This window comes from Squalius cephalus, assembly GCF_949319135.1.
Source record: "Squalius cephalus genome assembly, chromosome: 21".
NCBI lineage: Eukaryota > Metazoa > Chordata > Actinopteri > Cypriniformes > Leuciscidae > Squalius > Squalius cephalus.
Genome location: NC_137142.1, coordinates 35208217 through 35223216, shown reverse-complemented (window position 1 = coordinate 35223216; position 15000 = coordinate 35208217). Strand labels below are relative to the sequence as shown.

At 33.0% G+C, this 15000-nt stretch overlaps 1 protein-coding gene across 1 annotated transcript in view; it reads left to right on the top strand.

Moving 5' to 3' along the window:
* The window catches only part of inpp5a (inositol polyphosphate-5-phosphatase A), a 184154-nt gene that overhangs the window by 28513 nt on the left and 140641 nt on the right, over positions 1–15000 (top strand). Inside the window, exon 2 of the mRNA XM_079854836.1 lies at positions 14907–14948. Within this exon, the coding sequence (XP_079710962.1) occupies positions 14907–14948 (42 nt within the window). The remainder of the gene's footprint in view (positions 1–14906; positions 14949–15000) is intronic.

Below are 15000 nucleotides of genomic sequence, written 5' to 3'. Positions count from 1 at the left end.
CCGACTATCGTAGCAAGCCTAATTCACACATGATCAAAATAATGACTCGTTCGTGTAAGTGATTCAGTGACTGAAGAACCGCTGGGACTGATTCAAAACAATGACTCATGACTCGGTGAGTCATTTATCGATCGGTTCTTTTAAGTCGTTTTTTGAGTCGTTTTCTCCTAACTTGAACTGTTGTGTTTTTGTGTGTGTGTGTGATTCCTTCTCTGTCAGAACTGGTTGTTGAACAGAAGATGTGATCTGATGGAAGGTTCTGTACAGGAAGTCCATCTCCTCGCTTTGTGAGCGTTTCCTGTTTATTCAGTGGAGTGTTAATCTGGATTTCTTCACTTGTGATGGTGTAGAACGGTGTGTGTTCAGTCAGACTGCAGGTTTTGACCTGTGATGGTGTAGAACGGTGTGTGTTCAGTCAGACTGCAGGTTTTGACCTGTGATTACGGCCAGTCTTCTCAGTGTTTATGGATTTATGGTTGTGAAACTCGAACAGCTTTCTAATGTCATTTTCCTTTCCCTGGTTCTCTTTTAGTCTTGTGAATAATGCAGCGCTGGTGTAGTCGTGTTTGTAGTCATCATCTTGAGCTATTCCGTTTTGAGTTCTGATGGAGGTCAGAGGTCAGCTAGGGGTGAAAGGTCATAAGGTCATAAAACAATGCTCTATTCTGAGACGGTGGTTTCTGTTTCCTGCACATTACAGCTTTATCTTTCTTCCACACGCTCACAGAGGCACTGAGACTGTACTGTGGTAATACTACGGTATGTCAGTCTGACACACTGCTGTTAGGATTCTCATGACCATAAAACATGTTCATCTAAAGCCTTCTCATGAAATCATTTAAATTAGTTCTTTAGACACGTAAAACTAAGATTTATAGGGGGGGGGGGGTGTTAAAAACAAATATTGCATAATTGTGATTTTTCAATTTTTCAACATTTGGTAACTAAATAGAATTTTATGAAGTTTAGTGACAACATGTTACAATGTTTACATTGTACAATGACTGGTAGGATACAGTTTTTATTATTGCTTGACAAAAATTTCAAGATTTCAATTCAATTCTTGTGATTTGATTCCGATTTTGATTCAATATTGACTAATTTGGATACATGTTTATTTTAAATTTTATTTAAAAAAATAATCTCACCTAATGCTGTAAACATGGGCCCAATCTGCTGGTATTATTAAAGGTTAAAAATAACAAATTAAATTAAATATAATGCAGTTTTTGTTATAATAACAATTATTTAATGACATAAGTAAAACAACTATAATAAATATGTAATATAGTGCTCAGCAAAATCTCCTCTCTAGCTATTTTTTCTATTCAATTAACATGCTATGGTCATTAAATGGCTTTCCTGAGGTAAATGTAACGTTATGTGTTCTCCTGCTGTTACATTGACCTCTTTCCTGGTTGAAAAACACTAATTGGTCAATATTATGTATACTTTCGGTAAGTTGGCGTTTTGCTATCGACCTATGTTTCCAAACTTCTGATGGTGGTTTCGTCTCGATTGGACTAGCGGTTTCGAAGATATCGGCAAATGTTTTTTAAGCGCTAAATCACAACGCTACACAAACCGTAAGGCGAAACCTAGCATGTTTGGTATCGTTGGACTCGGCAAGGATTCATGAGTCTAATGAAATTAATCTTGTGAAATTAAGTCCACCCCACCCAAAGTTATAAGCATTTGAAAAAAAATTCACCACTAGGGGGCGCTGTTTCGAAGCTTCTCAGGCTCCTTCAGGACATCGTGCTGATGACCCATACCAGGTTTCGTAACAATCCGTTCATGCGTTCTTAAAATACAGCATTTTAGCACAAAATTCAAAATGGCCGACAGTCATCGTCTTTATATTACGCAATGATTTTCACTCGCCTCTAGATGTCCCTCTCAACATTAAAATGATTTATTTGATTTATTTCACATTATATTTGAATCACATTATTCCACAATATTCAACACAATTTTACTGAAATAAGCAAATGATAAGAATTATTTGAAAAGAATCCACACAGTGAAGTTGACGGCGCCCCCTGCTGGTCAAGTGGCCATTTGAGTGTTAATGAGACTGTAAACCGTTTATGGATATAATGTGATTGAATATTTAATATGTTCCTTCTCTCCTCTTCTCAGAACAGTTACTGGTGGTGTTGTTTCTCAATCAGATGCGGTTTCTGAGAATAATTCACTCACTTATCATTTCTGACAACCGTGTGTCTCATGTGTTTTCCCAGAATGCACCAGCAGAGAAACGCTCCTTTATAGCATCTCAGCAACAGATTTTCCGGCTCTATTTCCAGTAACTTTGGCTTTATTTCAGCGTAATGCCACGGTCCATGTGACCGTCACCGTGTATTTACAGTTTCTTTTTAAGACTGTAATGAAACCGCTTCACTTAATTGTGATTACATGCACATCCAGCTCCGGTTAAGCTCTATAATCGAGTTGCTGCAATAATAGATGGATAGATGATAGATATATACTTTATTAATCCTTCTCAGGAAATTAGATTTGTTACAATAGCAGCAATCTATCTAAACTAAAACTTTCACTAAAGCATTTTATACCCTATAATATATGAACTAAAACTTGCTATACCGTATAATGATAATGCTAAAAACAAATACACAAACAAAATTAACTAAAGCATATAACCCCTATTTTAATCATACTGAATATGATGTTTGCAGTATTCCTGTGTTTATGGTTGTTGTAAGTTTGCTTGTTCATTTATTTGGTTTGTTTTTATTTATTTCCCAGGAGATTAGATACAGAATGTGCTCAGTTATTGCTTATCTCAGTTATTATGGTTATTCTTATCTTCAAAAATATACACATGCAATAGAAAAAGATATTCTGATATATATTATTATTATATATTATTTTTTTTTATATTATTTTTTTTTTATTCGTTTTTATTTTTTTTATTAAGAATTGCCAGTGTTGTCAGGCAATCCTTCATATTTATATAAATAAAAATAAAAAAGAATGTTAATATATATATATATATAAAAATTTAAAACAACTTCGGCAACGCTTTACAATAAGGTTCATTAATTAACATTAGTTAACATGAACTAATAATGAACAATACTTCTACAGCATTTATTAATCTTAGTTAATGTTAATTCCAACATTTACTAATACGTCATTAAAATCAAAGGTTGTATTTGTTAACATTAGTTAATGCACTGTGAGCTAACATGAACAAACCATGAACAGCTGGATTATTATTAACTAACATTAACAGAGATTAATAAATACTGTAACACGTGTTGCTGATTGTTAGTTCATGTTAGTTAATACATTATATAATGTTTACTAATGAACCTTATTGTAAAGTGTTTCCACAACTTCTCTCAGTCTGAGATGTTTACATGCAGCAAATGTCCCTTTAACTCGTTTGGGAATCGGGATTTGTCTTAAACTCAATACTAATGGAAATATGAATAAATTCAGATTAATATCAAACATGCAAATGACAAATGCAACATCCTTTGATTAACTGAGCACATAAATCATCTGTAATTTGCATGTATGCTAATGAACAGGACGTTTAAATCCTAAGGCCTCGTGTTGCTCGCCGTGTCTTTTGTGGGAATATGTGATGATATTTATGAAACGGCGTTTGTGAATGTCTGTCATCCAGTGAAGAGTCAATATAGTTTGCGTGACTGTTGTCTGGCACGCTTTATTTGCTCTGTGTGTTTGAGTAGATGCGCCGGCACACGCGTGTCGTGTGTGTGTTCTGTGTGTGTGTGTGTGTGTGTGTGTTACAACATGTAATTTGTTGAAATGGAACGGCTTGAAATTGACTATAAACTATCACTCAGACACAGAAGGACTGGAGGCTTTATAAACGTGTGTAATGTGTGTCTTCATATATGAAGCTCATGTGTGTGTGTGCTGCTGTCGTCGTTCTGTCGGTGTGTGTGAAACGAGTGTTCCTACAGTAAGTGAGGGATGTGTGTTTAAAGGTGCAGTCTGTAAGTTTAGCTGCATCTAGTGGTGAGGTTGCGAACTGCACCCAACAGAAGTTACGGTGGCCGACAGGAAGTGATGTCGTCGTCTGAGACAGCAGAGAGTAGCCAGTTCAGCAATGAGGTTTCTTATTAAGAAATTAGCTTACTTGATTATTCATCAAAACGATTCGTTTGTCCGCTCAGGGCCACCGTAGAAACATGTCGATGTAAGCGGACCCGCGGTGTGTGTAGAGAGAAATGCCTCATTCTAAGCTAATAAACACATAACGGTTCATTAAGTAAGCTCTTTATACACCACTGAGAACATATGATATTGCATTTCTGTCAACAGATCCTCCTGAATATCACACACTGCACCTTTAAAGTAAACCTAGTAAAACCGGCTCACGGCGAGCTCCTGTTTGCTTACAGCGACTCCAGAGTTCAGTTCTGTGGCTCGTTTGCTGCTGAAGTTCCTGTGTGTGTGTGTGTGTGTGTGTGTGTGTGTGTGTGTGTGTGTTGTGAACTAATGCGTGTTGTGAGGTGTTTTAATGCAAAGCAGTGTGATCAGACATACTGTTGATGGTTAATATGCTGACCATCTGTGTGTGGCTCGTGTTGAGAAAATCCACACTGAAAAATATAATAAAAATTGAAAAAAATTCAGTTTCTCAGAGCAATAAATAATAAACGCAACAAACTTAATCTCTGCACGCGCTGCAAGGAAAGGCAATGTGCGTTAGTTACACTTTTTGACATTTGCATAATTTGCAACATTTTTGTGGACCGATTACATATTATAGAATATAGATTACAGATTATAAATGACATATTACATATTATAGAATATAGATTACAGATTATAAATTACATATTACATATTATAGAATATAGATTACAGATTATAGATTACATATTATAGATTACAGATTACATATTATAGAATATAGATTACAGATTATAAATTACATATTATAGATTACAGATTATAGAATATAGATTACAGATTACATATTACATATTATAGAATATAGATTACAGATTATAAATTACATATTATAGATTACAGATTATAGAATATAGATTACAGATTACATATTACATATTATAGAATATAGATTACAGATTACATATTACATATTATAGAATATAGATTACAGATTATAAATTACATATTATAGATTACATATTATAGAATATAGATTACAGATTACATATTACATATTATAGAATATAGATTACAGATTACATATTACATATTATAGAATATAGATTACAGATTATAGATTACATATTATAGATTACAGATTACATATTATAGAATATAGATTACAGATTATAAATTACATATTATAGATTACAGATTATAGAATATAGATTACAGATTACATATTACATATTATAGAATATAGATTACAGATTATAAATTACATATTATAGATTACAGATTATAGAATATAGATTACAGATTACATATTACATATTATAGAATATAGATTACAGATTATAAATTACATATTATAGATTACAGATTATAGAATATAGATTACAGATTACATATTACATATTATAGAATATAGATTACAGATTACATATTACATATTATAGAATATAGATTACAGATTATAGATTACATATTATAGATTACAGATTACATATTATAGAATATAGATTACAGATTATAAATTACATATTATAGATTACAGATTATAGAATATAGATTACAGATTACATATTACATATTATAGAATATAGATTACAGATTATAAATTACATATTATAGATTACAGATTATAGAATATAGATTACAGATTACATATTACATATTATAGAATATAGATTACAGATTATAAATTACATATTATAGATTACAGATTATAGAATATAGATTACAGATTACATATTACATATTATAGAATATAGATTACAGATTACATATTACATATTATAGAATATAGATTACAGATTACATATTACATATTATAGAATATAGATTACAGATTATAAATTACATATTATAGATTACAGATTATAGAATATAGATTACAGATTACATATTACATATTATAGAATATAGATTACAGATTATAAATTACATATTATAGATTACAGATTATAGAATATAGATTACAGATTACATATTACATATTATAGAATATAGATTACAGATTATAAATTACATATTATAGATTACATATTATAGAATATAGATTACAGATTACATATTACATATTATAGAATATAGATTACAGATTACATATTACATATTATAGAATATAGATTACAGATTATAGATTACATATTATAGATTACAGATTACATATTATAGAATATAGATTACAGATTATAAATTACATATTATAGATTACAGATTATAGAATATAGATTACAGATTACATATTACATATTATAGAATATAGATTACAGATTATAAATTACATATTATAGATTACATATTATAGAATATAGATTACAGATTACATATTACATATTATAGAATATAGATTACAGATTACATATTACATATTATAGAATATAGATTACAGATTATAGATTACATATTATAGATTACAGATTACATATTATAGAATATAGATTACAGATTATAAATTACATATTATAGATTACATATTATAGAATATAGATTACAGATTACATATTACATATTATAGAATATAGATTACAGATTACATATTACATATTATAGAATATAGATTACAGATTACAGATTATAAATTACATATTATAGATTACAGATTATAGAATATAGATTACAGATTACATATTACATATTATAGAATATAGATTACAGATTACATATTACATATTATAGAATATAGATTACAGATTATAAATTACATATTATAGAATATAGATTACAGATTACATATTACATATTATAGAATATAGATTACAGATTATAGATTACATATTATAGATTACAGATTACATATTATAGAATATAGATTACAGATTATAAATTACATATTATAGATTACAGATTATAGAATATAGATTACAGATTATAAATTACATATTATAGATTACAGATTATAGAATATAGATTACAGATTACATATTACATATTATAGAATATAGATTACAGATTATAAATTACATATTATAGATTACAGATTATAGAATATAGATTACAGATTACATATTACATATTACATATTATAGAATATAGATTACAGATTATAAATTACATATTATAGATTACAGATTATAGAATATAGATTACAGATTACATATTACATATTATAGAATATAGATTACAGATTATAAATTACATATTATAGATTACAGATTATAGAATATAGATTACAGATTACATATTACATATTACATATTATAGAATATAGATTACAGATTACATATTACATATTATAGAATATAGATTACAGATTACATATTACATATTATAGAATATAGATTACAGATTATAAATTACATATTATAGAATACAGATTACATATTACATATTATAGAATATAGATTACAGATTACATATTACATATTATAGAATATAGATTACATATTACATATTACATATTATAGAATATAGATTACATATTACATATTATAGAATATAGATTACAGATTATAAATTACATATTATAGATTACAGATTACATATTATAGAATATAGATTACAGATTATAAATTACATATTATAGATTACAGATTACATATTATAGAATATAGATTACAGATTATAAATTACATATTATAGATTACAGATTACATATTATAGAATATAGATTACAGATTATAAATTACATATTATAGATTACAGATTACATATTATAGAATATAGATTACAGATTATAAATTACATATTATAGATTACAGATTATAGAATATAGATTACAGATTATAGAATATAGATTACATATTATAGATTACAGATTATAGAATATAGATTACAGATTTAATATACAGTATACAGGTATGTATATATTACAGATTACATATAGATTACAGCGTCTACTAGTCGTGTTCGTAAACCTGTTTTCACAGAAACTCTAGGCTGTTCTGCAGTTTTTCACACACATAAACGCTTGAGTTTGCAAGTGAAGATATTAAGTCACAAGTATTGTCATTTTACTACTGTAGTGTAAAGTAAATAATCATAAAACATTAACCATGTAAAAATGCAGTACGATTTGAACAGTATCAACATTAATTTACATTTGACCATAATCTTATCAGCTGAAACTACTGTAGTAGTAATAAAAAACATAGTAATAAATAAAATGCAACTTCTTCTTCTTCTTATTATTATTCATTTATTACATTCAGAAATAATGTAAAATACCAGTAAATAAAACGAAACGTTCACATTTACAAACATGTAAACACTATAAATATAGTTATGTTTATAGTTATAGTTACTATATATATAGTTATTTATTTATTATTAAATATTAATTTAGTTCCCTTCACTCCACAACAGATCCTTTAAATTTAACGGTATTCAAAATGAAAAATACAAATATAAAATAAACAAATTACTTGTGGCATTCGTCATAAACAGCATTTTGAATATTTTTTTTGTAAATATGATTTTTTTTTTTTAAAACATGCATACGTTTTCTTAGTGACTATAAAGTCACATTTAGTAATTTGAGACGTGACTTTGACTCCAGCTCAACGACTGAACCCAAAGATGGTTTTTACCAGAGTAAATGTGAAAGTACCGTGGTATTCCGCCCTGATCCGCTGTTCTGTGAGGATCATACGGTGTTTCTCTCTGGTAAAGTCTGACTCGTAGGTTTACGACTGTAATAATTACCACGGTAAACAGTGGGTGATTATAGAGGCGTATGACGGTAAAGGGCAGGTGGAAATTAAAGAGCAGAACGGATCTGGAAGTCCAGTTTGCACCTGTTATCCCGCTATCCGCTGTTGTTCTGCTGTGTCCAGCGCTCCGCTTCACTGTCCTTTTACAGGCATTCTCAAAATACTCTCCTGAAATACATCTGGCTAAATGTGAATCCCTGAGGGAGTGTAAACTAGGCCGGATCTGGTGGAGATCCGCACGGGTTCCTCACGGACACACGCTGGTATTTATATCAGGCCTTCCTCTCTAATTAACTGCTAATTAACTTTTGATAAGCTGAGGGATGCTGTATTTAGGTTGAGCTCAGTCCTGCTTTAGCTGGTGTGACTGGTGTCACTCTGAGGTCTCGTCCACACTTTCGTTTGCATCTTTTCTCTCCGCTTTGTCTTCCGTCGACACTGAGACGTGTTTTTATTAATGAAAACGAAGCTTTTTGACAACGCTCTCCAAAGTGGATACATTTGAAAACGCTGTTTTCTCGAAAAACATCACTGCAGGATTCAACATGGCTGTGTCAGTGTTAATTTTGACAGCAAATTTTGATTTAGTTTTAGTCTTAGTCTTTTGACTAAAATGCCATTTAGTTTTAATCATATTTTAGTCATTTAGAATTGTTTTAGTTTTAGTCTAGTTTTAGTCGACGAAATACAATAATATTTTAGTCGACTAAAATATTACTGTATTTCGTCGACTAAAATATAATGGGTTTAAATTGAAATGCATTAATTTAGAATTTCTCTAAAATTTCCAAACCCATATAGCTACTCCCGGAGAAAACATATATATTAACCTGCTAATATGAATGATTTTAAAGTTTGAACGTGCAATACAGATACAGATTTAACTACTGTAACTTAAAAAATATCTTAAAATTAAATAAAACCACTTTTCCTAAAGTAGAACACAGTCTTCTTTTCAATGAATGATATATGAATTCGTTATAACTACTTGCATACATCATTCTCTATTCTTTCAAGCAGACATATTTATTTGTATGAATTAAATATAATTAATCCTTATTAAAGCTATTAACGAGCAGTTTATTTTGTTGCTTGATCAATATTAAGGACATATAGACCGCATTAGGTTTATTACGCACTGTCACTTTAAGACATCGGCACTGATGCACATACGATATACACTCACAACTGTACCGACATAATTAAGACATAAGACATAATTAAGACAAATAAGACATAACCGACATAATTTACGTGAATACTCTCCAAAACGGACATTCAGACTTAATGTTGTGTATTTGTCCATTCAGACACGAAAGAGAGCTCAATTCTCGCGCGCTGTATACGTGGGTGTGTGCGCACAGAAAACTGTACCAAATAGAGCTCTTTTTTTGCGTCGGCACTCTTCAGATCTACATGTCTGCTCTACTCATTCTCCCAGACGTTTACATTTTTTGACGTTTTATGAGTTTAACTCGTGTGCCGCTGGGTAGATCAGCACGTCCCAGTACAAATGTGCGGATCTACCACAAACGCAGGACATCAGACTGGATCGCTTCCCAAATCGTCTCTATCTAACATTTTCGTCTAGTTTTTATTCGTTGACGAAAATGTCAATAGATTTTCGTCATAGTTTTTGTCATTCAAAACTAGTTTTTATTTAGTTATCGTCTCATTTTCGTCTGTGAAAAAATTTCGTTGACGAAAATAATGACGAAAATTATTCATCAACGAAATGAACACTGGGCTGTGTTTACCATTAGAAATGTCAAACTAATTTCCCCTACGTAGGCGATTGTAGACCGTAGCCGAATCTGTCTCTGTATGCTTGAGACTGTCTGAATACCGGCAGAATTCACATTTGTAGTAAAAAGAAACACATCATGCAGAAGTATAAAAACGCTGTTTTCAAATGTATCCGGATTAATGTAGACGTAGCCTCTGATTCACCGGAGGTCGCGGCTCAGATCTGATTTGATGTCACTATGATGCAAAATCCTCTTATATATGGTCTATTGAACATAAATGTGAGTTGGCAGTTTGTGTACACATTTTATATTCCCCATAAACATCATAAAGCCCCGCCCCTTTCTTCCGGTTTGTACTTTTACAGCATGAAGGTAAGATCTTACGGATTTATGAATGAGCCGCTTGTTTTAAAAGCTTCCCAGTCTACTTCAAACTTTACAACGCTCATGATTACTTATATGTAAATCCACTTCACCAGCTCTCTCCGACAGCGATGCCATAGAAATATACAGAGCTACCGCAAAAGCAGAAGTATAAATAAATAAATGGATTTCCTGCACTAAATCTCTGGTAATAGCTTTGCTTCTAGATTTATTTATGGCGAAGAGAGGGAAGAAAGCCCTGTGCTGTTCCTCCATCTCGGCTGAGCTTTCAGTGATGTTACGGAGCGAGTGAAGCTGATTGGTTGGTTCTTGTCACATGACCTGCAGTGCGTTTGCTGCATTCTGACAAATAGACGTAGTAGAAGTGGCTGGAAAAGACGAGCGTTGCGACGGCATCTCTCTCTATTGTTAGTGCGCTTGTTGTGCGTCTACATTTAAAATAATGAACTTCAGGACAAAAGACGCCACACGTGAATGGCCCCTAACTTTTAAAGAACACGTGGAAAAACGTGGGGTCCGTCTAGTGCGTTTACACTGAAAATGATGGGAAAGGAGTGCAGTGGATCCAGTGTTACAGGAGATCCCGAGGCTCCGCCCCCTTCTGGAAATGGGTGCGGGAAGCAGCAGCTCATTTGCATTTAAAGATACAACCATGAAAACACTGTTTTTGCTTCCACCCAAAAAGGGGCATTTAATAATAAATCTTCTGAAGGGAATTTTGAACTGAAACTTCACGACACATTTTAAGGACACTTGTTGTACATTTTGTAAAAAGGGGCATAATGGGTCCCCTTTAATTTTTTTTAATTTTTTTTCCTCAAAATATGACTAAATTAATCTCATATGGCCATGCCTTTATTTTTAGTAATCTTAGTTTTGATTGTATTCTTGTAATTTGTACTTTTTTTTTTTTGTCTTAAAATGTTCACAAAAGCATCGTTAGCCAACTATGGTCACCAGATCCATTGAATTGTGCTGGAAAAGGCAGAACTTTGTGAAACACAATCAAATCGCTTCAAATCATGAATGAATCGTTCAGGAGTGAGTCACTGACTCAAATGATCCGGTCAGAGCGAGTCTTCAGTTAATGATTCACTGAATTCACAAGACTGACTCTAAACGAGCCGAGAACGGGAGTTCCTCGGAGTAAGTGTTATTCAAGTGATGTAAAACTAGCATGTTTGCATAGCGTTCTTCTTAAAATGTTTGCTCATTTTGCCCTGTGATGACTGTTTTATATTTTATTTTTATATTAGTCATTAATCAGACCAATTTAGTTCAGTGTTGATTCAGTGCAAGTTAAAAATGTAATGTTCTCTGTAGGGTCGGATCAGGGTTATGGGATAGAAGTTAATGTTTGTACAGTATTAAAGTCGTTATGTCTATGGAGAGTCCTCATAAAACACAAAAACTCAACGTGTGTGTGTGTGTGTGTGTGTGTGTGTGTGTGTGTGACTACAGGCCATATTTAGAGTCCAGTGTATTCCCTGTCTGTCTCTCTGATGTCAGGGTTCAGTGTGTGTGTCCTTATATAGTCTTATGCAGAGAGTGTGTGTGTGTGTGATAGAGTGTGTGTGATAGAGTGTGTGTGATAGAGTGTGTGTGATAGAGTGTGTGTGATAGAGTGTGTGTGATAGAGTGTGTGTGATAGAGTGTGTGTGATAGAGTGTGTGTGATAGAGAGTGTGTGAGTGAGTGTGTGTGTGTGAGTGTGTGTGTGTGATAGAGTGTGTGTGATAGAGAGTGTGTGAGTGAGTGTGTGTGTGTGAGTGTGTGCGTGAGTGTGTGTGCGTGAGTGTGTGTGCGTGAGTGTGTGTGTGTGAGTGTGTGTGTGTGAGTGTGTGATAGAGTGTGTGTGATAGAGTGTGTGTGTGTGATAGAGTGTGTGTGATAGAGTGTGTGTGATAGAGTGTGTGTGATAGAGTGTGTGTGATAGAGTGTGTGTGATAGAGAGTGTGTGAGTGTGTGTGTGTGTGTGATAGAGTGTGTGTGTGTGAGTGTGTGTGTGTGATAGAGTGTGTGTGATAGAGAGTGTGTGAGTGAGTGTGTGTGAGTGAGTGTGTGTGAGTGAGTGTGTGTGTGTGAGTGTGTGTGTGTGAGTGTGTGTGTGTGAGTGTGTGTGTGTGTGTGTGTGAGAGAGTGTGTGAGTTTCCGCTAGAAAAAAATGGTGCCGGTCAAAGTGACCGGCAGAGGTTTCGTTTTCCGGACATTTTTGATGATATGCCGGTCAGATATCGCCTCTTAATTAGGGGGGCGGGATTATTACACGATTTATTATTTATAATAATAATAATATTACCATCTTACGTGACAGTTCTCCATTACGGACGCGTCGCGACCGTTCAAAGCGGCACTAAAAGACTGCTTTAAAACTTCCACAGAGACCTCAAACAGAAAGCACAAAGCCTTTCTTTAAAACTAATTTCGTTTTGTATTAATTGTATCTTAATTTTAATCAGTGTTTCATTATCCAATTTTCTCGATTTAATAAATAAAAAGTAAATATAGCAGACAATAAATAATCACGACATGGAGGCGCCAGCGCCTGAACTGGAGCTAACGTTAAGCTATCATCCATGAACCGAAATTTAACGTATAAGGTAGCCTACTCGCCTCACACACCTAAAAAAAAAAAAAAAAAAAAAATCTATTATCTACAGAAATCTCTACTTTTAAACAGAACCATTCAAAACAAAATAAAACAATGTGATCCGTATGAAATGTGTATCTCTCTCCGGCGCGTTCACTACTGCGAAGATCGCGAGTCAGACTTCATCTTTGCAGCCGACACAGAAAACACTTGTTTATATATTTTATATTTTACATAATATTTTACATATTCATAATCATTACTTTTGCTGGTTTGTTGTGACAGTTATGAAAAATTGAGTGTGAGGGATTTGCTCACTTCACACAAAAAGATCTTGGAATGAGATGGCTAACTGTAGTAGCGTTTAGTCCACTGCCTATAATAGCCTAATTTAGAGATCACTTTTTTTTTTAACCGACTACCGACTAGAGAGTAAACTTGAGGCACTCGCAAGAAAATGGATAAGTAGCTACATAATAACATTCACAAATATTACACCATTTAAAAAAATACATAGGCTACTGAGTTACTAAAACATTCTTTGTCAAAGAATACACGTGTTTGTTCACAGTTTGAACGTTCATGTTTCCATTTGTTTAATTTAAAGATCTGAGGTGAATTATCCACTGTTGCTTTTACAGCCTCAAAGCTGGAGCACTAAATGATATTCAAAGTCACATTTCACGCTTTTAACATTAAATAAAGCACATAAACAGTAGCCGTCCAGAGATTATCATTGCCACACTTTGTGTTTGATGTTCCAGCGCGACGTCGCAGAAAAATAGAAACCGTTTCTAAATGAGAAATGTCGCGTGTCGCCGTCGCGCCTGGTTAGGACAAAAACTCTGATTAACATGGAAAAGATACCTTTTATCGCGTGTCGCGTCTCGTGTAGTTAGGACAATTTTAATCGGACAATTTGACCGGAGAGATTTAATTTTGTCGGACGTTTCATTTTTTTTCCGGCCAATGTCCGGCAATTACCGGACAACGGAAACCCTTGTGTGAGTGTGTGAGTGTGTGTGTGAGTGTGTGAGAGTGAGTGTGTGAGAGTGAGTGTGTGTGTGTGAGAGAGTGTGTGTGTGTGAGAGAGTGTGTGTGTGTGAGAGAGTGTGTGAGAGTGTGTGAGAGTGTGTGTGAGAGTGTGTGAGAGTGTGAGTGTGTGTGTGTGTGTGTGTGGAGCTCAAACCCCACATTCACTCACTGATGCTCTCTAACACACCTGTATTATCTCACTACAGGCCGACGGTGTACAGTGGTGATTGTAGTGGAGCTTCGCTCGTTCACTCGTGTGTGTGTGTGTGCTAGTTATTGGTTTCGAAGATGCTGTTATATTTGTATAGTATTATAAACACGACCCTCAACACTCATGATGCATCACTCACTGAATCTGCCTTTCCTCTTTCAGCTGGAGAACCTGCAGAAGCTGTGGCTGCGGGAGTTCTGCCAGGTAAGAAATGATCTTGATCTATCTATTTATATATATATAGAAGAATATTTGG